General features: G+C 41.1%; 1 protein-coding gene across 1 annotated transcript in view; it reads left to right on the top strand.

Moving 5' to 3' along the window:
• Positions 1–21,484, top strand: part of LOC308148871 (voltage-dependent T-type calcium channel subunit alpha-1I-like) — a gene marked incomplete at its 3' end in the record, with an annotated part of 170,601 nt that extends 149,117 nt beyond the window's left edge. The window contains exons 32-37 of the mRNA XM_080520411.1: positions 148–612; positions 10,543–10,683; positions 14,649–14,783; positions 16,748–16,910; positions 19,014–19,234; positions 20,828–21,484. Coding sequence (XP_080376537.1) covers positions 148–612; positions 10,543–10,683; positions 14,649–14,783; positions 16,748–16,910; positions 19,014–19,234; positions 20,828–21,484 — 1,782 coding nt within the window. The remainder of the gene's footprint in view (positions 1–147; positions 613–10,542; positions 10,684–14,648; positions 14,784–16,747; positions 16,911–19,013; positions 19,235–20,827) is intronic.
• Between the last annotated feature and the right edge of the window lie 3,205 nt (positions 21,485–24,689).

Raw genomic sequence — 24,689 nt, 5'->3', positions numbered from 1 at the left:
GATTGAGAGATAACCAGCTGCCCCAAACATACAAATATGATGAAAACTTCACACAGAGAGGCCCTCCTGTCATCTGCTCTTCTGTTTCACTTTCTTCTCTCATTTTCGCGCTCAGCCTCTCACACTGCCTCTGTCCCGCTCCGCCAGGACACGCTGAGGGAATGCCCTCCAAGCCACGAGGGCACCGACTACGGCTGCCACGCCGGACTGCAGTTCATCTCCCCGATGTACTTTGTGTCCTTCGTGCTCACGGCCCAGTTCGTCCTGATAAACGTGGTGGTCGCTGTGCTCATGAAGCATTTGGACGACTCCAACAAGGAGGCGCAGGAGGACGCGGAGATGGATGCCGAGATCGAGCTGGAGTTGGCGCAGGGAGGCCTGTGCTGCATGATGGGGGGCATCGGAGCCATCGCTGGCGCCACGGGATCTGCAGCGAGCGGCGCGGCCACAAGCGGCGCGGCCACGGGCGGCGCGGCGTCTGCCGCTATCACGGTGGGAACTGTCGGGGGTCCGAGTGGCGGGGTCATGGCCCCGCCGCGAGACGGAGTAGGAGGCGGTTCGGCTTTTGATGGACACGCACACCATCGATGTCGACTCTACTCTCCTGCTCAGGTAGGAAGATTTTCATACATTCAAGCGTGATTATTCCTCATGCAGCTGCTCTTCTACTTTCACTGAGGCTGACGAGAGCTGTGTTGTATTTATCTGAGTCATGTTTTTGGAGAAAGCCAGTTGATTACATTTCACAGCCACAATTCAGTGTCATTTGTGAAGCCAAAACATGGTAATCAAGAAGAAAACGTCATTCATTCCAAGAAGATATATGAAGATGTGTAGATCTCGAATAATGTTTTTAGGTTCTATAGAATATTACTCACTAATTTCATCGTGATGGAGTTTTCCTCACCGCTGCTGCAAATTACAACCTCAAACATCATCATATTTAATTAATTTCTGATGATCCCAATAGTATTATCTTATCTTACAATATGAGCCTTGAACCAATATGGTGCTTATGCTGATTAATGCATCTTTACCAATGGATGTTAAAAAGAAATGTTTCGTGGAAGAAGAACCAATAGGAAGACTGAAGTTCTGTTGCATTGTTTTAAAAGTACTCAAATCTCTTTGATTCAATATATTAAATGTACATCTTCAAACAATTCTCAGTCCAAACAGATATGATTGCAAGTTGTTTGAAAACTGCTACAGACATGAAACAAGACGTTGCTCTGTTAAAAGAAGAATTGTATTGGCTACAAAAACACAGATCCAAAAGTTTTTAATATTATTCAAATTGTCTCCATGAATGTTTTAATATAGTGCTCATGATTTCGAAAGCAGTGAATTGTACTTAAGTATAAGTATGTAATTCCATACTTCAGTAAAAGTACTTATCATAATAGTGTTTGATTACAATAATGTAAGTGTTAGTAATTCATTATTTCCACCCATGTACATAATAATATACCACCTGAAGTGCTTTAATATATGACAATGACAATACAGGTGCTGTGACCTGCATCACTATAAAGCGTAAAAAAAGTAGACAGTGTACAAGTAATACAAATATATAAAAACAATATTGAATAAAGTAGACAGATTACACATAATAAAAATATATATTTAATAAAGTGTCGAAAATCATACAGTTTTCAGACAAGACAATCTATACATGAATCAAGGCTGCATGTTGTGGAGATATTAAAGCGCTAATAGCGTCAACATGTAGTGCTTTCGAGAAGGCAGCAGTTCAATCGGGCGATGAGCTGGGTGGAAGGGGTCTTTGAGGATGGCACTGCTTCTTCTCGGACATCTGGAGCTGGCAGTCGCTTCCTGAGTCGGTAAAGAGCAGCCAATTATTTTCTGGACTGCATTTAGGACCCTCTGCAGGGCTGTCCTGCCTGCAAAATGCTAAAATATGATAATTCTTTCAGGTTTAGGGATAGTATTAAACATTTGCTGGACAGTAAAGAAATCAAATAAATGTTTTATGCATACTGTACTGGAACATTTTGTGGCCACTTCTCACCAGAATCTGACAGTGGGAGATTACAACGTTGACCTGACAGACTGATTCTGCTCATCGGCATAAATGCGAGCTCCCCGCGGTATCAGTGCCTCTGTGAATTCAACCAGCTCTGCCGAGCAGATGAGTCATCAGTCAGCCAGTATCACATCCAACAGCATAAACGCAGCGCTGCCAATCTAATAGCTGATTGTGGTGACGCACTTTCTGTGTGACAGTGTAGTGTCACTTCGGATAGTCACAGCCTAAAAGGTGTTTTGTTTTGTCCCCGAAGGCTTTGAGTCATGGTCACTAATAGATAAATCAGTCTAATCTACTGAATAATAGACACTGGGTTTTGAATCTATATTAATTAACTACCAACTCGGCTCACTAAAAATGATTCCATGTGATATCATTTTGATTCAAAAGTATTTAGGTTTAAGCTTTAAAATCTCGATGGTTCAAAATTGCCTGCCATTTAAATTCCCTCCTACCACACACAAGCTGTTCACACATCAAGACGCTCAGCTCAGCTTTGCATGATTGGCATGTTCATCTTGGTTATTTTGAGCCATCATTACCTTCATCTTTTATCAGCAGTTGATGCAGCTCACCCAGTCGGGCTCGGTGGGACTGCACAGCAGCTGGAGTTGTTTTGGTTCTTGAAACACCTCTGCCCTACTTGTGCAAATCCAAGGTGTTGATGACAACCACACACATGCACAAGAACACGCAAAAAAGAAAAGAAAAATGCATGAAACACAAGGTGGAGAACTCTTCAAATCTTCAAAGTACCCACCCAGTGCACGTGTTGGATAATATGAAATGGCCCCCGACTTTACTATTCTAAAAATACCTTGAGTGGGGGCAGCGGCAGGTCTAGCTCTCATCCCTCAGCTTCCTGATTACTGCGTCTCGAACAGCAAGTCAGTGTGAGCTACATTCCTAAGCTCACTCGTAGAAAATTATAGCACCTGCAGGAAGGAACAGGTATTTTTATACGTGTGCTCACTGAGGAACAAAGAAGGGGACATGCAAATAAACACAACGTAGACGGAAAGCAGAATGGAAGGAAAAAAGACATGCAATGAGAAAACTGAGGAGAAAAATAGAACAAATTTAAATGGAACATTTTGAGGGAAAGGGAAAAGGAGCTTCAGGTAACACTTTGGCAAACTGTGCGAGTCACTTAGTTGCAAAGAGTGCGTGAGGAGCCTCAGCCGTGTTTGACTCATTGGATGACCGTGGGGAGTGACTCAAAGTGTGTTTGCACCAAACAAGTCTGTGGTGCCACGTTTGTTTGGGCTGGAGACAGCGGTGTCAGGTAAACTGTGAGTCGTCTCATTAGAAATGACTCAGTAAACACGATGGCTGATTAGGAGAGGAAGACCTTTGAGAGCAACTCTGCTAGATATCGGCAAAGGAACAACTCATCATCAGTGTGTAAACCGATCGTTCACAACACCATGTCCAGCCGGCTAAAACAGCAACTTGGACTTCTGAAGGTCTGCTGGGATATCTTGTAAGGACCCTTGAGGTGTCAATATTGGATCGAGTGGAAACTTCTTAACATTAAGTATTGCAATAAACTTGCTACTTTTACCTATTTCTGCTGTGTTGACAGAATATTATTTTAGTCAGTGACGATACATGGCTAAATTAAATGTCCTCAGACGTTTCCATGCGTCGCTAACAGTAAAGGAATGAAAATGATACTGCAAAGTAGAGGTGTGCCATATATATCTTCTATGATATTATCGTAAACGTTTTGATAATGCATAACTTTTACACTCTTGAAGGCACGCTTAAAAAAATAAACGAGCTGCTCTTCTGAAATTGTATGTCCATCCATAGATGTTCTGGTGAACAACAAGAAATGTTTACATTTTTTTTGCAAATAAATCCCATTTTAAAGGATATCATCAGATTATCGTTATCGATATATTTCTTTTTAAGTATTGACATTTTGTTTTTGCCCATATCACACACCTCTACTGCAAATGTTTATTGGCAAACCAAAGAAAGCATAAGAATTACACACCCCCTTTGATGGAAACTATTCAACTGTGATCAAGTTGTCACTGATATATACTAATGCACCTACAGTTCGCATACCATATAGCGTATGCGCAGTCCCATCACTTCTGGAGGTGCTGCAGAATGTTTGATATTTATCTCTTCCACTTTGATTACTCTTTCCAGCAATTCCTGAACTGGAAGCCAGGAGGAAAAACTGCAAAGACTCTCTAATTATCCAATAATTTCTTTCATGTTAATTATTTTCCAACCTTCCTGCGACAGGTAAAATGTTCCACTGCTGACAGCTGAAATAAATGAACTGGGGGGGTGGGGGGGGAATTAAGCTGTGGAGAACTCCAGAACCTAGTAATTGTGTTGTGTTTTTTTTTTTGTTTTTTTGCACATTACACATGGTCATTGTGTTCACCCTTATTGTTAAAATGGAAGAAAAAAACTAATTACAGCAGCTTTATGTTAAGCAGCCTTACTCTGCAATTAAACTTGTGCTGAATAACCTGAATCTCACTCCCAGCATATTGTGCTGTGTTGCTGTTATTTCACTGTTGCACAGGTTTTCAAAGCCTCTTTTATTTCATTGGATTGAGACTGAACATTAAGCTCAAAGCAAAGTCAAACTTGCACATGCATTCCTCTGTATGTTGAAACAACATGAGTTGGAAGCACTGATACTACATAGCATACTCGTTAAAGCTCCCCGAAACAACTCTGTAAATATTATTATATTGCGACATGTCGCAAGTCGCTAAAGGTTTGTACTTGTAGTCTAAAAGAGTGTATTGGTGCATTCCTAGTTACTAATTGTGTTTTTAATCATCCAAGTGGGTCAGACTTTCTGAAGTGAGCAACTATTTTGTGATCTTTCCAAGTCAAATAAAAAAAACAAAAAACAAATCTGCACCACTTTGGTTCAAAAAGGAAAATGAACTCTGTCTTGGGAGTGCCACTGTGTGGATGGGTGAGCGAGTGAGGGAGCGGGGGAGGAGGGACAGCGAGAGAGGGCTGAATGGTTGGCAGACGCAGCAAGATAGTTCTTGTGGGTGTCGGGCTTCACCACAGTCTCATTGTGCTTATAGCTCATTGTCTTGTCAGCTCACTGGTATTTTTAACCAGGGACGTCTTCCTTGCCGCGCTGTATTTTTAATCTCCGGCCTGATTAACCACTGAGCACGCAAGCAGCCTTTTTATTTTTTTTATTAAAACCAGAAAGTAGGAGCTGATATTGTATTGAGATTAAGATTCATCACAGTGACAAAAAATGTGATGATAGGTCAGACATTCAATAAACTTGAATATGAACAACATAATAGTACACCTTGCATATAAGCGTAGAATGACATATCATCCTAATGAAGTGTCTTCTAATATTATAATATAGTAGTTGAATGAAGCTCCAACAATGTTTCAGGTGAAAATGCATTGTTTTCGCATTTTCATTTTAGGAAAGATATTTAGTGTCAGTTTACACAGAAATGGCAGTCCCAGGAGAATATGGACATGTCATGATGCTGTGGAGGTCACCGTTGTGCTCAAAGAATGCATAGAACTTCCTAAAGCATGCGCACATACTTCTACATCATTATTTTATTATTTTACTTCCATAACCAATCAAAGAAGCCTTCTCCAGGCCGGCACTTATCATACACTTCAATAAAGATAGAGCTTGGAAAAAAATATATGCAACTGCAGAGGGCAAACAAAGCAGGAAACAGCAGTCATTAAAACCACTCAACTTCTTTCAGACACATTACCTTCCATGCTCTGCAGATAACTCATTAGACTTCCACAGTTGTCTGAGACTCTGCATGCTCCCTATTCAGGCACGTTTAGAAATTTGAAAATTGATGTACAGCTGGTATCAAAAACTGCAGCGGCTATAAAAGAAACTATTCATGTGGCTTTGTCACCTCAAGATCCATGCCTAAAGAAAAGAAAACTTGCTGTAGCTTCAACTAAAATACATTGTTTCAAAGAATGGAATCCCTAAGAAACCACAAACACAAAACACAGACACATTGTTGTTCAATTTGCTCTTTGATGATGATTTGTGCTTTGGAAAAGACTTCATTAATTATCCTCGCACTGAAGAATTGATCCAATTTGTGAACCAAAACATTTTAACAAGAGCCAATCAGCTATAATCAAGTGGCTGCAGCTTGTAATTAATTAAGACGTGAACAAAAGAAAAAAACATAAGAAAGGGGAATATTTTAAAGAGTTACAAGTTTAATTTCACTGAATTAATTTCATAACGATCACAAAATACTCATGTAAAGTAAGAAAATAAGCAAGAAATGTGTCCATGATGTGAAAAGTCCAAGACTACAGTACCACAAAACAAAGACAAGACCAAGACCAACACTTCAGTCTGGATTCGGAGACCGAATCCAGATTGAGACCAGAGTAACCCAAGACAAGACCAAGGACGGCATGGCTCGGTGAGACGATTCCCAGCTCCACCTGTTCACATGCCAAAGTCTCCTTGAGCGAGACATTGAAACCCAAATTGCTCCCAGTGGATTGACAGCACCTTGCAGGCCCGCAGCCTCCATTGGTGTGTGTGTGAATATTTTGAAATGCACCACTTGACTCGCTGCCTCTGCGTAAACAGGGAAACGTATCTTTTTCTGCCCATTCTCACTAAGGTCAGTGAATGGAGAACAATAGCACTGGAGGATTCGAGAGTCTTTGTGCTGCTCACACTTTTGTAATTGAGTGTTTCTCAGAATATCCCTCTTCAGTATTGTCGGGAAAAACTTCCTCAACAGGCTGCAGTGACTCGCCGAATGTGTTTAGCCAAAGACACAGTGCAGCTTCAGAGCTGGAAGCTCAATGATTGACATGGTGTTCTCCCTCAGGCAGTTCCTGGTAGAAGTGCCATGAGCAGAGACATCTCTTGTTCATTGCCTTCATCGACCTGACCAAGGCGTTCGACTTGGTCGATCTTCGACTTGGAGATTTGCCAATATTCATCCTAATATACCAAGAAGTCAATTCAGTGCTTCATGCTAAACCACAACTTCCACCAAAATAGCCACAAATCATTGATAGAAATAGTCCATTTAAAATCAATGATTCAATCTTAGAACATAATATTTTTCATGCGCAGCCTCGTGTGGTTTAATTGTATAGCACATGTTCTATCTGAGCCTTTTAATTTACTGTCTTGTGTTTTTTTACAATTTATCAGCTAACTGTGTTTTTTAACTCAAGCATAAAAAAATCTTCTGAAAACATCACGTAGTGGTTTTCAGTACACTAAAGAAACAGAGGAGATGGTGGGATTCACTGTTGATCTCTCGATGGAAGAAACCAGATAGCCACACTCGGTATAAAGCTGCATGATCAGCAACATTTTCTTCAACCAAGGACCTCCAGCTGGGCCAATCAATCAGGCTGCCACACAACTCGCCATTCGACCCCACCAGCACTTGAAAAAACGAGTACACTTGCACAACTCGACCCCGTAACCTCAAGCCCTTTAGCAGTTCCTCCTTCACAGAGGGAAAAGGAGAAAGAGCAGGCGAGAGGGAAGACTGTGATCTTCAGATCAGGCAGCAGGAGTCCGAGAAGGGCAGAGGTTGAAGGAGAGCAGTGAAAACCCAGAAAGTCTGAATCTGAGGGAAAGATTATGTTGAAGATTAAACTTGTGAAGCAAAGAAACTATTCTGAAGAACAGAAATGATTTTTGAAAGGTGGACTTGAAGGAAACTATGAATAAAACATCCCCTATTTTAAACCTAATAAAACACAGGGCCTTATTGAACCAATATCACTGTCCATTTATCCATCATCCATAAAACTTGGAGCTCATGCCTGCTGACTCTTGGTGAAGGCAGGATAATCCCTGGACCAGTCCTTTATGGGGCAAAACCAAAGAGACCAGCAACCACCCAGGAAACCTAGTACCTGAAGGTACCCTCACATATAGGCCCACAAACCTCCTGAAACCAGACATCCTTTCATTGTGGGGCATGACCAAGCACCATACAGCTCCCCCAATGTTCAAAATAATATTTCAAATGACTATCTTACAAAAAGTTAGGGGTTCTTTTTCTCGGTTTGTGTCCATACTCCAGTTACACCAATTAAAAGTCGAGAGTTAATGAGATAAGGACTTCAATTGCCAAATCTTATAAGACTTCTTTTTCTTGTGATTTTTCTATTAATTTTCTCCTTCACAGATGGTTGACTTTCTTCAAAAAGGAATTTTGCCAATTACTCAAACGAGTTTCAGAAATGGGAGGTTTGTTATGATTCCTTGAAAAATCTGAAAGATCAACATTGCTCTCTTTGAGTCCAAGAGTCTCAGGCACCGTTAACAATGTTTTCAAGAGAAAACAGAAACCTGACATGCCCTTTTAGGTGTCCCTTGACATAGCAATTGTTGCCAGAGCCACACAACTTTTCAGAAACAGTCTGACTCCGTCTCTGTGGAAATACGCAACTTTTTTCCAAACACTGCAATCTAAATGGTGGAAGGCATAATGTTTTGAACACTGCTACAGCCCATGTGCACTACAGCCAAAGTGAATATTTGTACATGCACGAGTTGACGTATAATAACAAGAATGGCATCCTCCAGAGTGTCATGACTCCAAGTCCAACTAATTAAATAAGTTTGGATAACACAAAACAGTGCTGAGGGCAGGAAGGGGTTGTCCTCCTTTACATATTGACATAGATTTGATCAATATACAACTGAGTGCTGGGACTACCTGGGACTTGATAATTTTATCGTTATGTCACCCAGAATTACAATCCAACTTGGTCATCTGTCCATGCAAAGGTCTGTTTACTCCCGTTGATATTGTTTATCCCGTTTTGTTCTCTTTGCGCAACTTTGCATGGTTTCATCACAAAAACAACAAACAGCGCCAACTCGTGACCTGGTATACTAACTACATTGATGTCAGTGTTGTAGTGTAAGCAGACATCGTTTTCACATGCGTCTTTATTTAAAATATGTAAACAGGGCCTTATGAAACGACTAGAGAGGCTCATTAACATAATGAACGTTAAGGTCACAAAGCTGGCTGTGATAGCCACAAATAAACATTTTCTGAGACACCACCATTCCTAATAAACAAATAAAACTACAAGACCTTTAAAGAAAAAAAGATACTGCTCTCTGTATTCAAAACTGCCATTAACTAAAAATAATACCAAGTCTGGCAGGTAGTGGTTAATTAAGCCACGCAGTGCCTGATGTAGGAACACATACCTTACGTCACACACAAGAAGTGAATGGGAGTAAAATGAAAGGATGGAGATGAGAGGAGGATGAGCAGCCCGAGGTCAGCTCCAAAATACGTCCAAAAAACATGAACCGGGGTTCCTGAGCAAGAGTTTCGGTCCCACCAGCTCCTCAGGACATACTTGTAAGAGAGATTATTAATCTCAGTGTGGTTCTCCTGACTAAATAAAGGCTAAATAAAATAAAATAAAAAATGTTGATCAGCCATAACATTATGACTGAGATTGTGTGGGTGCTTTTCTTCCAGCCATGTTCCATTGAGGCATGGGCGCTATCTGAATCTCTTACTAAAATGTTAGTATAAAATCATTTTAATTCTTTAATTTAAGACTTGTTTGTGCAGCACATTCCACAGATGCTCAATTGAAGGATTATTGTGTCTCTCAAACCATTTATGAATCATTTCTGTTAAGCCACTGCGATGAGGGAATACAGTGTTATTTCTCTGAATTCACATACTTGGCTTGTTTAGGCAGTGCATGTATGAAAAACATATATATCATTACTTCTGGCCAAATGTTTCACATTGAGGGCACAAATCCACCAAGTCCCAGGAGAATATGTACCGAGAGTCATGACACTCTGGAGGTAAACAGTGTTACTGTACATCTACTCGTGCATGTGCAGAATAACAATTTATTATGTCTGTGGAGAGCATGCGCAGTAGCAGCATTCCAGAAAAGTCGATTGTTTCAAAAAAGTTTTGCCTTGAAAGCCATTTTCAAAAAGTTGTTTCCAGTCTCTACAAGCACTGTGTAAACTGACACTCAAAACATAACTAAAGTTTCCCAATTTAATTTTCAAGTGGGCACTGAGCTTGTAAATCCTACCACTCCTTTTCGAACATGTTTTATGGACAATCATATTGGATCCATATTTAATGTAATATTTGAAATAAACAAATGTAATTTATTCATAAAGCATAAACCCTCTTATGATGGATTACATTATGTCCAAAGTGCGTCTTGTTGACCTTCCTCCTTTGCTTCTTGGTCCAGGTGTGATGCTTACATGCTCAGTGTTGGTGTTTTTAATGGAGGACAAAAGCCAGCATGGGTACTCTGAGTTTGAAACCTTTATGTCAGAACCAGGTTTAACCTCTGCAGAAATCTAAGCACATGTTTCTGTTTTACATTTTAATATGTTAAGTTATCCATCAGGCCAACAGTGAATCAAAACCACTGTCACACTGGCAATATGTAATGTAATGCTCTGACGTTGCATCTGTGTGTTGCAGGAGAGCCAGTGGCTGGACAGCGTCTCTCTGCTGATTAAGGACTCTTTGGAAGGGGACATGATTGACAACCTCTCTGGCTCGGTGTTTCATCACTACTGTTCACCTCCTGTCTGCAAGGACTGCAAGAGTCATCCACAAGAGGTCTCACACACACACCACACCACACACACGCACGCACGCACATACTCAGCACCACATCAGTCACACAGCCACTGTGCTCGGTGTTTAAAATTGAATTTTTGTGCAAGCGGATTTGGTTAATGACCTCAAATCAAAGTGCCCGGTCATCTGGTGCAGAGAACTAAAAAGGCTTTGTATGAAGCATGCAACGGACACCAGTCTGCCCATTATCAACATATCTGGGCAGGTATTTCTAAACCAATGTGAGCAGCTTGTAAAGACAGGTATGATGTGTGTGTGTGTGCGCGTGTGTGTGTTCCCACTAACAGACATCACGACAATAGCCATCAATATCAGTGTACTTGACTAGGGTGGACGTCATACAATGCTCCCACACTGAAGTAATGAATGTCCACTATTGAGCTGGTTTGATGTCGATATCCGCAGTGTGGTCTTCTGAGGAGGTTTGTAAAAGAGATTTAAACCTGCTGAACAAGCTTACACACACACAAACACAGCAAGCAGTTATAACCTGTAGTTTACAAAAGAACAACCGAAAAGCTTTCATTTGGAAGAAAATATTCTTGTTTGTTGCCATTATTACAGGGCAGCAGTCATAGGGTATGAATACATAGCTAAAAGTCTAGAATAATTAACTGATCAAGCACATACACATCTATGCGTGTCTGGCTGGCTGGCTGGCTTGTTGGCTGACTGGCTGACTGGCTGGCTGGCTGGCTGGCTGGCCCGATGGCTGGCTTGTTTGTTGACTGGCTGGCTGGCTGGCCGGCTGGCCCACTGGCCCGATGGCTGGCTTGTTTGTTGGTTAATAAGGTAATAGAATAAACACAAACATCAATACCTGCAAAGAATTCTCCAAATAGATATGTAATCTCAGAATAAATCAGTTGGAAAGTCTGGAACAAGGGGTTAAATAATCATGCGTCACTCAAACACATAGAAATTCTCTCTGTTGTGGATCGAACATCACACATCATGTTGCTTTCCTCCAGGCTGTTTGTGCTGAAAATACTGCTTGAGTGTTCTCCTGCGTCCAGTTGCGACTCGGTATAAACAAAATTCTATGAAATAACATATTTGTAGATGGCATAGAATAAGACAAAAAGATGTGATGCTGCCTTTTCGCTATTATAATTGTATTAAGCCCAAAAGTCAGTCAATATTGTCATAAAATGATAAGATTATTGTTGTTGTTGTTGTTGGTATCAATAAAAATAATTTATTGAGGATGTTTTTTGTAATTTATAGCAATTAAGTGTTAACCAAGTGTTTGCTCCAATTCTTAGTCTTCAGTAATCATTTATATCGAATTTAATTTACCCTAGCCTTCTTCAAGCTTATTTTAGCTAATTGTGGATAAAACATATCTGTAGTATGCCAAAGTTTAATAAAATAAAATATAATATACAGTATTATATTGAATAATGATTCCAGTACTGTGATTAATATTGTTGTTGTACATACATATGCCCAATAAACCCTACTGTGTAGCACAAATAGATAAAATCTGAGTTATCTGTAATGATGGAAACATTGATGGTTCAAGGATGCTAAGAGCTTAGATTTGTTTTTCCATTTAATGTGAAAGGATGGCAATCCCAGCCATGTAAATGTCATTACAGTTCTGTACTGTGACTTGATTGATATGCAACATAAACAATCACACCTGATCTGCAAATCTATTACCGAAGGTCACCTTTGTCTCACCTCACTGGGGGAAAAAATTTATTTCGGGCGTGATTTAAATCCGAGGCATAGCGCATGAATAACAGGCTTTTGTATAGAATGAAGAAACCTGGTCATTTCGATCTGCTTGAAAAATTGAGACTACTTTATGCTATCATGGAAATGACCTCAGACCCACCCAGCAAAAATTGGTTTAAAAGACACATTTGCCTTCCGTCGAAACAACATCAAAATTTGAAAGAGAAGCGAAAAGTGAAAAGCCGTCATTTTCATGTCGTTGTAAATACATCTCCATAAAGACAAATGATTTTTTCCGGTCTTTGAAAGGACATCTCCATTAAGATGTCTCGTTATGGTCTAAATGCAGTACGGGAGAAAAGTGAAAAGTCTGTTTCATCCATCCATGCATCTTCTGTCCCGCTTATCCTGTTCAGGATCGTGGGGCGCTGGAGCCGGTCCCAGTATACTCTAGGCAAGAGCAGGATACACCTGGAAAGGTCGAGAATTAAGGGTCACCAATTACCGTCACATGCATGTTTTTGGACTGAGGAAACATCAAACAAATTACATCATCATACTGTATATTCATGATGTAAATATGATGTGATACAAGGACAGTCATCAATTCATGTTAAGATTTTGATATTTTACTCTTGACCCCCCCCAAATAAGCCGTGTTATAGTTCTCCCACTGAATAAAACTATTAATATTGTGTCTATATCATGTTTTGTTTTTTTTAAACTAATGAGTCATGTATAATGAAACAGTCAATTTGCCCTTAGGACAAAAATCAGGGCCAAGCCGTCCATATTTTCACACTAGTAATCCCTGCAACCCATAAAACCTTGCTGACACTATATCTGTCTTGTGTAATCACACGCTAACCTTCAAAGGTCCAATCAGCCTTGTCGTTGCAGAGTGATTTGCACATGGGTGAACGTTTCCCCCATGAATATGTCCTCGGACCTCAAATCACTCCCAGTCTGGATGATCCCTTGATTTTGTCCTGATTTACGTTTTTCAATCTGCAGGGTCATTTGTGTACTCGCTGTATGAGTCCCAGCAGCTTGATGACCATGTGCTTTAGATTTCAGGACGCACACCAAGAACATGTAATGATTGCTTCAGCCAGATGTTTACAGTTCCCTCTGTGCAAATGAAATCATCTCAGGAGGAGGTGAGACAGAATGCAGATTGGCTTTACTGTTATGTGCCCCCAGGTTTCTACTCGTTCTCCTTTTTTGTTCTACTGGGCTTCCGTATAGAAATGCTTTACTCCTTCTAGCCGTTCAGGTCATATCACAGCCCTTTTTAGATCTACACAAAAGTTGAACTTTTGCAAACACAATGTGCCTTGTGTAATATCACACATTCTGAGAAAACCTGTCATCTGATCATGTTTATCTTTGAATAAGTCTGATATTTTCCATCAGTTTTTCTATCAACACTTATCAAACTCTTTCAAAGTGCTACTTAAACATTAAATTCCAAATGTCTTCACATTTTATAAAACAAATACTGTATACAGGAATAAAAACGTGTTATATGTTCAGAGAGGTTCAAAATATCATGATATTTCAAATACAGTTACAATGTATTGCAGTCTGTGCAAAACATACATGATGGACTTTGAAACTAAATTAAAAACAACAAGCAGATTATTGCCTAATGTTTTATTTTACTGCTGTATATTTGGAAATATGTGTGCTTTTGTTCAATTGTAAACATTAAAACTGATTTTATCATATATTTATGAAATTAAATAGCTTTACTCAAAGTAAAACTTGAGTGTCTTATAAAAGAGACATAAAAGGCCAGAATGAAATGTATTTCATAAATATGTGCAATCTGTTTGATTAACATGTTTAATACTGTAAAAAAAATGCCCGTCATTTGTTTTATTCCCACGCACGAGAAAGTCTCTAAAAAAACAATCTCATCTGAATCACGGGTCACATCACCTTGGACTACAAATCCATTACCATTTGTGCTGTGTCTGATTGAGTAAATAATATGTGTTACATAAGTGAAGGTCCATTTAATTATATTTAGAAAAGCGTCTGTGTGGATCATTGAGAAAAGTCATTACTGTGTTTGAATGACGTCAGCTGCTTCTCGGAGAACTCCCACTCTGGATGTAGGAGGTTCAGAGTTAGAACTTTGCACATGAACCCACCATCAGCCGAGTGTATCATCCCACTCGCTGCCTCTGCTTCTTACTTCCTGTTGACAAATTATTGCTGCAACGTGACTGGCTGCTGCGTGTTCTGTGGGACAGATCCGATTGGCGGAGGTGGAGCAGGCGTCGCTGATGTCGGAGCAGCTGTCAGACAAGTCGTCGTCTCCGGCGCTGCCTGATGACCTTAGTCTGGATGAACACAGCAGCTACCAGCTGCTGGTGAGAGACAGCCAGGTATACACACACACACACACACGCACGCACGCACGCACGCACGCACGCACGCACACTCACACTCATCCACACTCATCCACACTCTGCTCTCTTGTATCACGCCCACTCAGCTTGTGCTGATGATACAGAGGCCATGTGACAAAATGTGGATTCACACACACAAACACACACAAACACGCTTTGAGAAAAGTTATTTGTATCTGTTCTCTTTCTGTTAAATGGTGCCATGATTATATATGATGAGGAAAGAACATGACACACACACAAACACAGGCACACATTGGTATCAGTTTGCAGCCTGACTGTTTGATTTGTCATATTTATGACCTTAACAATCAAACTTATTACCAAGCTGCTAGCATTGATACTGCTGGGTCCACTTCCTCCTAGATCAGGGGTGGGTTAGAAATATTTTTTCCTTGTAAACAGACATGATTTTCAAAATCTTGATGTGTAAACACAGATCTTTTCCAAAAAGAATTTTTTTTTTTTTATTTTCAGCTGAAACATTGCCTTGACTATGGTGCCTAAATTAGTTTATTGGATAAAATAGGAAGCAAGTGAATTGACATGTAAAGCAAGAAAATGATCAAGCAGATACGGTCTTGTCGATTGAAGCAAGTTCAACAAGAGGTGAGCTGTGACAACGACAGCAGATATTTCTGGTCTGCGAGATCGAAGGTGGCTTAAGGAAACAAAACAGTTTGCTGATTACAGGGTCATGCACCAAGACTCTGTGATTCATGTGGAGGTAAAGGCCAGTCTGTGATTAAATCCAATAGATGAGAGCTGATGCAGAGGTTATGCAGGTTCCCTTAAACATGTGAGAATAATTCAAATCAAGCATTACATTTTTTTTTGTTTTTGAGGATAAAGCAGGAACAGGTTTGCCGACAAAAGAATAGGCAGGATTTGGCTAATTGGTGTAAATCGGACAAATGTTGCATGTTGTGTCTAAAGTCTAGACTGTAAATTCAAAATTCAACATTTTGCTTTTTGTGCATTTTTAGGAATGTTTAATACAGCCATAGTAGCTTCACTTTAAGACATGAACCCTACTTCCATGTAATTTTTTTTTTTTGTTTCTGTGCAACATATCAGCTCATGTATATTTGAACTTCATTAAATATGAGCATGCATTAAAAAGATTAAACCTGAATGAAGGTAATTCAAGAGTGCGCGCACACACACACACACGCACACACACACCTGCAGGTGAAATGTCTTTGGGACTTTAGGGAGTCACAGATCATGTCATCACACCCCTTCCGTCTCGCTAATCAATGTTAATTACTATTTACATGCTTTAGTATCTGATTAAAGCACCTGCCTCCGACTGGGTTCTTGACAAGGGCATGCTGGGTGTGTGTGTGTGTGTGTGTGTGTGTGTGTGTGTGTGTGTGTGTGTGTGTGTGTGTGTGTGTGTGTGTGTGTGTGTGTGTGTGTGTGTGTGTGTGTGTGTGTGTGTGTGTGCGTGCGTGCGTGCGTGCGTGCCTGCGTGCCTGCCTGCGTGCGTGCGTGCGTGCGTGCCTGCGTGCGTGCCTGCGTGCCTGCGTGTGTGTCTCATGTCTCCATCTTCCCTTGAACACTGCTCTCAGCGGTTCCACCTGGTCTGTTTCATCGCCGCGATACTAGCGACCCGTTCATTTGATCCTGTTTACAATCAACAGCGGCAGCCCTGCAAGTTGAAGCTTTGAAGCCTGCCATTACTTTCTCTTTACCTCGTGCAATTTTAATCAGAACTGTATAGACGGATAAAGGAAGCGACATGAATGAGGCGCTTTTTTTGAAATTGGAAACAAATTGTGCTCAGATTTCCATTATGACAAGGGGAAACGAAAGACTTGAGTTTGATATCGCTCTCTCTCCACCAAACACCGGTGCATGTCACGCATATCACGCTCATTGTCTCCTCATCTCTTGTGCCTCTGCTCCTCACTCCTCTGTTTCTACTGCTGTTTCAGAGGGGCAGCAGTGACTCCCGCAGCTCGGAGGAGTTGCCCACCCACAGGGGCTACAGAGGGCTTCGTCCCTCCAGTTCGGGAAGCGAGGAGGGCGTCCAGGAGCTGCTGGAGGTTGGAATCTATCCACCGTCACTGGAGCAGCAAAGCCCTGCACACTGCATAGGTATAGGAATAAATGTGATCATAATCACTTCAAAGAGTCTCTATTCAGCTGAAGTTTCTGTACCACACTCACAGCTAGGACACTGAATAGGACTCTCCTCTTGAAAAGAACAACATAGTAGGTCATTGTATCCCAAAGAACATGTGTGTATATGGTGACACTTGTCCATTGCAACAAAATATCTGACATTTGGACAGTTTCCTGCCAAATAGTGAATCACGGAGTGGCTTTTAATGTTGAAGGGACTTATTCCCCATTTACGCAACATTTTCAAGTGAAAATTTAAATATTTTCTAACTCGATCCCCTGTAAACAGGGGAAAAATGCAACTTTATGGTGAACGCTGGAACATTGCGAATACAAATGTGCACCACAGCTTCTATAGTTCTTCTGCACATGTGCAAGTGGACAAACACAAATAATAACAATGTTTTCCTCGCGAGCGTCATGGCTCCCAGTTCATATTCTTCTGGAACTTGGTAGTTTTATAGTTGGGAGTCATCCTGAGCAGCAATCTAACTCCATTGTCTGTCCATATGAATGTCCATGTATGTTTATAGTGTATTGTTCTCTGAGCACATGTGTTTTTATTACAAAAACAACCAACAGTGCCATCTCATGGCCTGGTATGCTCACTACATTGTTTTCGTCATTCCTTCCATTTCCATGCAAACCGGAATCGTTTTCAAAACAAATGGGGTTTTTGTATTAATTGCTAATGATGGTTCTTTCTTTCTTTCTTGCACATTAGTTTAGAACAACAGTGTTCATAGAAAAGGCATCACAAAAGGCAACACACCTTCAACGTTTTATTCTAACTGCATCAGTGTGACTTGTGACACTTGGAAATACAACTACAGCTATATTTTATTAATTTACTTTTAAGATTATGCAATAAATAAATAAAATTTACAACCAATTAATGTGTCATCAAGTTGTTATTTTTTGTATGTACGTGTACTTCATTTGTCACTTTCAGATTGGTGAGTTTTCACACAAACTGTTTATTTTGTGACACATCACACTGTTGTCAATCCTGAACATTAGAGCACTACTGCTCTGAAGTTCAGGATTACTAATGCTTGTCAATTCTACACTTAATAGAAAAATAGAAAAGTGCCCCGATTAAATCATCATCAATATATTTGAATTATTTAACAGTAGGCTTAAAACAATCACAACTCGCACATTATATTTTAATTTATTTACAATGTACAGCACTTTGTTTCAGCTGCGGCTGCTGAAAAGCGCTTTATAAATAAAGTTGATGATGATGATGATTAAGTCTCAGACCAACTTTATACAACACGACCAGCAGAAATGTCGATGGTGGTGTCTCAGAATCCAATCATAAAAAACTGACCTTTAAATTAATTGTCACAGAATGAAGTGGCAAATTAGTTCCAATACATTTTAGTAATTTATTTTGATTGATCTACATCGCTCCTATATTTTTGCTTCAATTCGAGATATTCATATCAGCCAAAACACTCTCTCTCACTTGTCATTCATCGTCTTCCTGGTTTATCCTCTTCATTGCGCTTTGTGACGCCCGTCAATATTTAACCAATGCGATTTCATTAAGTCGTCTTTGACATGACATTGATAACATCAATTAAAATAAGATCCTTTATGTCAACGTCTCTGGAGTCATCCGCGCACATGCCAGGACGTATCTGGAATTCCACACAGCTAATTGAGTTCCACTGCAATTACAGGCGTGATGGATGAGGCCAGGCATCAAGCAGACACTGAGAAGTTAATGAAGGACACGTTATGGTACGCTAACGACTCTCCGCCCCTCTTGTAACATGGCCCTCATCACAAGAGCAGATGGAGCCATGGAAGGCAATCCAAGGGGGATTGTTGGAGAGCTCACTCTATCACATTTTGTTACCTATATCTTAATAAATCTTTTACTTTAGTTATCCTTCTTTTCAATTTCAACTATTAATTGCTTTGCTTCGATGATTTTAAATATATCTGCTTGCTCTGCATAGACCCAGCAAAAGACAGACTGGGAGTCATGACACTCGAGAGTCCACCGAGGCCTTAATATTAACATACTGCATTGTACTAAACATCGTCTCCGCTCTGTTTCAGATGGTCAAAGGGGGGAAAGCTCCATTGGTGGCGGAGGTGGATCCTCACCCGTGTTCCACCTACCGGCAGACTTTTTCCACCCGGCAGCCGCGGCTCATCCAGAGAGTCCCAGGAATGGAATCAGCCCAAGAGACGCGAGGGGGCCTTCTCGGTTGGCGTCCCCAGCCTCCTGGGCCTCGCTCCGCTCACCTGGAGCCAACAGCAGGCCCCTGAGCTCCCAGGTAGGGCAACCTTGATGTGTGTATTTATTTGTGTTTGTGTGGTTGGGAAGACAGACAAATGCCGCATTAGCATCTGTTTCTCTACGCAACTTGCCCGGGACACGATGGAACAGTGCACACGTCATTCTGAGTGACTGTTGAGTGAGCCACGGTCGACACATTTCATCAAGTTAACATTGAATAAGCGTGTGAACTGGAATCTTGTTTCTTCAATTACTGACATAAAAATTATATTTGAAGTGTTATTCTTGCTTTTACTGAGTTGCCGCATCTTTTCTGGCACTCAAGCCTTCACTTTAATTAGAAATCAGCACGGTGTGAGAACCCTTCAAGCGGTTTGTCACTCATAAACGTAAGATCCACGAGACATTCAGCAACCTCCACTGGCATCCTTCTGCAGTGTGAAATTCCAGAGAAGTTATTTAGTCATAATTAAACCAAGGATCTCATCCACATTTGAAACTAACACCTCCGTTCTTCTGGCTCCTGCATGAAACCAACAAGAATGGAAAGATCCTTATTTTAGTCCTTGTTCTTTTGTCACCATGGAGACCGAATCTCCTTGTTTCTACTCTACCTGTTTGGATGTTTAGCTCGTGCCTGAGTGGCTCTGTGATCCTCCGCTGCTACAGTAATGCTCTGCGGCACCCGGCTAATTAGCCCGGCCAGCCCTGAGCCTGAAAGCAAGTCTATGCACCCGCTCAGGTTTTCTTTTTGTTTTTCATTGTCTCTATTTGCTCTATCTCGAGACGTCTTTCTTGGATGATTTCTCGCCTCCACGCCTCCCCTCTTGCTCCTTCCTCCTTTGATATTTTTTTTTTCTTCCTATTCCTCTTTTTTCATGATTTTTATCCCACGATTCTTGTTCTGGTGTGCTAAGAAGGTGCCAGCAGCGGTGCCAGGATTAGGAACAGTGACAAATAGACTCTTTCACATGCAACAGCTATCTCAATCATTAGGCAGGTATAAATAACATGTGCCAATTCTGCTACCGCACTAAAACTTCAGAAATATGCAATGTAATTATCCAAAATACAACAAAAGTTATTTTAGGTTTCTGGTCCACATTTCAGACCAAATATTTTAACAGAGCAAACAAATGATGTTCAACTTCCCCACATTGAAGAAAATATCTAGTTTTAGATGGCAAAAATACACACAAAAGAACACATTACTTTTTTGTTTGTTTGGATTAAAGATTGTGGTAATTGTGTTGTGTTTGAGAGCTACATCATAGAAAACTTTGCGGCTCCACTAAAGTTAGTAGTAAAGAGTACAAGAATATTTGCAGCCATTTTACACAATGGTTGATCACAAGATGCCTTGTAGAGCATTCCTGCAATGCTCTGCAACTGCCTCAGATTCCTCTTGTAATGCTAAAATAGATAAGCCTCAAAACACCACCTTGCAGTGCAAACTGGTATCGCACGGAACATCATTGGGATATGTGATCACATTGTGGTGGTTTATAAAGAAATTGTGAAAGTTCTCATTTTCTGGGCTTTGAGTGAGTCGTTGTTTCAAACCAAATGTTTTTCCTGCAAAACAAAAAAGTTATGTTAATAAAGCCTCATTGTTCTTCCCTTTGTGCAGCACCCGTCCCACAGCGACTCCTCTCTGGCCACAGGCAGTTCGGAGGGCAGCCTGCAGACCACACTGGAAGAAGGGCTCAGCTTCAGCATCTCACCACCTCGAGTTCTGCAACATCCCGCGCCTCTCTTGTGTCCCCTCCCATCACACTCCCAGGACTTGACCACAGGAGACCAGCGAGACTCTTTACTCAAGAGACGCAGCAAAACGCTCGCCCTCCAAGCTACCCGGAGGCACCAGAGGAGCCAGAGCAGCAGCGGGGGCGGCAGCACGAGCCCCGGATGCCCCCGACAGAACTACATGGACCCTTCAGACGAGGACGTGGGCACGGGGACGAGCGGGGACGGCTGCCGTCAGGCTTTCAACAGCGAACACTTGTCAGAGACGCTGAACAGCCTCTCTCTGACGTCGCTGCTCACCCCAGGCTCTCCGGCTCCTCCACTAGCCAAGAAATGCAACAGCACAGGCTCTCTGGACCAAACCAATCTCTCGTCCCGCAGTAAAGATGGCCGACACTTTTACGGCATAGATGCTCACGGTTTCTTGTCCAACCCGTGGACAGAAGGAGGGGCAAGTGGTGTGGAGGACAGCGATATCACAGGTTTCGGCATGAAAAACAGCAGTCGGCCAACAGACACAGCCTCCAGAAAAAAAAGATGAAACACTTGTTGCCTCTGAGTAGTGAAACTCCTTGAACCGTTGACATTTGTGGACCTGAAAGAGAACAGGGAGAGACTTGTCGCACGTGTCACATGAACCCGATTCTGAAATTTTCTGTCATCTTCGAATCGTCTGTTCTCTCTGTCCTCCTCTGTTTTGGTTGCTCGGGATCCGTCATTTCTCAAAAGATCACAGTTGCTTCTGAGTTTTGACGTCCTGTTTTTCCTCGGAGTGGAAAATGTGACATTGACAGGTCTTATCGATAAAGACAAGGGGCTTAGCCTTTTAGGACAACCAGGATCCGGCCTTGATAGATGTGGCAGTCCTGGGCTTTCACATTTGAGCCATCTTGACAGAATACTCAGATAGCCATTAGAGACATGAGTGTTAAAAACTGCATTGACTGAAGAACATTACTGATGTGATAATGTTTAGATGGAAGGATCAGGGCTTGCTTGACCTAATGTGCCCGGAGCCTTTGAGCAAAAATAACATGGCCAGTATTAAACAGAACGCGAACTCTGAAGCCTCTTTGAAGAGGAACTAAACTTTGTACAGTTGGATTATTTTGTTTGATTTTGTAATATCCATCAGTAACAGTAGCATCAACCTTTTTTTCTCTCTCTCGGGAGAGAACCTGTTGTAATGGAACTGAAAGGTTTTCTGTATTTTTTTTTCTTCTTGTTTTTCCAACTTCAACATCTTGAAGTTGTGTGAATGTAGACACGTCTGTCTCCATTTGTGATAAAGGAGAACGAGACCAGCGAGAAGCCGAGCGAAGTCTGAAGTGTGACAAAAGGCCTCCTTGAACAGATGAAGGGATATGTGAATGCTGCTCAGAATTCATGTGGGTAATTAGTGAAAGCCGTGGCCACTTTCACCGTGGATTCTTTTTGCTTTCCGCATAGTCATGAAAGGGCTAAAACATATTGAGTGTAGACCTGGGCCAAATAATAGTGACAAATAATCTCTCGCCAAGTATTTTAAGATTTTATGTACCTTGAGGACTTCACTAATGCTAAGAATTTAACCCATTTAGAAGCCACTAGTTGACTCCAGGTTTCCTCACCAAAAACTGAGACTTTCTTAGTACCTGCACCTTCTAGTTGCATGTTAGATTTGTCAGTGTTCCCCGTATGTCATACCTTCGAGTGAATTAGTAGGATCATGTGTAATGAGGTTTTACCAAAGTCTCTACAGTCGCCTTCTTTACGACACCATTATTTAACACAACTAGCAAATCAAAGTAAAAAATTGATTTAGTGGAACCTCTTAACTTCAATACATTGACAAGCTCGCTGCTTAGCAAACATTCAGTCTTTGCAACAGAAAATATTGTACATCTTGTACAATTCCACAAATCCTAATCATACTGAATTCATGCGACAGTTACCAGTTGTTTGCTTTTAATTCGGAAATGTTTCACGTGACAATTTGAAAGCGATACCAATAGGTAGAAAAGTTGAAAACAATATAGTTTGTGTTCCAGGTCACGGGTTTCTAATGTGGTTAGATTGCTATTCCAGGTGTGACTGTCAACTGTAAAACCACCCTGGAGGCCAATATCAGTGTCATTGATCTATTCCTATTCACCACCAATCAGCCATGGTGCACAGCAGCACATGTTTCAGACAATTTGTGTTATCCCCATTCACACAAAGGCGGTGTCAACACCATTTTGGAAAGTTCACATTTGGAGGAATTTTCAAAAATGTGCAGCTTCAGTGGCTCCAACGTTATTTAAATCGACACCAATAAAGCAACGTTTTCTGTTTTAACAATAGTAATAATAATGCATTGGTTATACATAGCGCTTTTCTTGGCACTCAAAGACTCTTTACATTGCGTTATTCATCCATGCCATACTCGATGGTGGTAAACTACGTACATAGCCACAGCTGCCCTGGGGCAGACTGACGGAAGCGAGGCTGCCATTTCGTGCCATTGGCCCCTCGTACCACCACCAACCACTCACTCACCAACGTGAACATATTGTGTTCAATATGTTAAATTGTCGGTGTCTAAGTCTTCGTTTGAGTACACTGTTACAAAACATTTTTGCGATGTTGCTCACATGTCAACAAATTGAATCCTGTTTGAGTCACTGACCATCATGAAAGAGCCACAAGCATATTTGAAGATCCCTAAGATTTCTTGGGTGAACAGACGGGTACATTTCAATTAGGTTTAAATGTTTTGAAAACATGTTTGAAAATACCATCAATACAAATTACCACTAATATTATTTTTAAAAAGGAAAAAAAAAACAACATCAAAGTCGCATGACTCTGTCACCTCCACAATTCTTCAACTCATAGTTTGAGTTATGCGGAAGTCTTTCCTAATTGGCATGAGCTTGAAAATAGATAGAGCTGGTAAGTTGGCATATTTGATTTAGAATAGTTTGCTTTAGTGCACAGGAATGCTAGTTCAAGTTCAGTAGTCTGGGGTTTACTGATTTAGTGAGGTAGAGTACAAAACGATAATCCATCTGACACTTTGCCAGCGGTTCTCAATCTTGCTTTCTTTGAAGTCCCTCAGATTGGTTGTGAAGTGTTAGGGTTCGAGGGCCATGGTTAACCCTAACCCCAAAACCCAAACTCTCTTATTGGTAGCAGACTTCTGTAACATGTGATTTGCCGTAACATTTGCCCCCCCCCAACCACACATTAGGGAACCACTTGTGTCATATGAGTTTTGGTATTTGAAGCAAGCATGACAACTACAGTCTATATGACATGAACTGATTGATGGAAGACTCCTTGTTTTGCTGCCCAGACTGGTGCATCGTGGTGGCTATTTTGCGATCATCCCAGGAAATTCAAACATAGTCCATGTTTTTATTTGCTGCTTTAACCCTCAGACAACTATTTGCCTCAGGTCTGCTCGAGTGTAGCAAGATTATTATAGATTATTAGAATTTTTATTTTAATTGCCAATTTGATGGCTAGCAGTGTGGTCCAAATCAACGTAGTTTGTAACTCTGAGCACTTGTTTGTCATCTCGTCAAATCGTGACGACCCATCATCTGAAATCGTTGTTTCAGTCTTTGAAATCCCTTCCAGGTAGACCTCAGGTGGATCTATAGGCACACACACACACACACACACACACACACACTGAAGCACATCCATAAACGTGGAGTGATAGCATCTCGTGAACAGACTCACATATCATAAAAAGATGTCAATGTCAAAACACCGCA

The sequence above is a fragment of the Blennius ocellaris genome, assembly GCF_963422515.1.
Source record: "Blennius ocellaris genome assembly, chromosome: 3".
Classification (NCBI taxonomy): Eukaryota; Metazoa; Chordata; class Actinopteri; order Blenniiformes; family Blenniidae; genus Blennius; species Blennius ocellaris.
The sequence above is the reverse complement of the archived record's forward strand: the minus strand, read 5'-3'. Positions and strand labels throughout refer to the sequence as shown.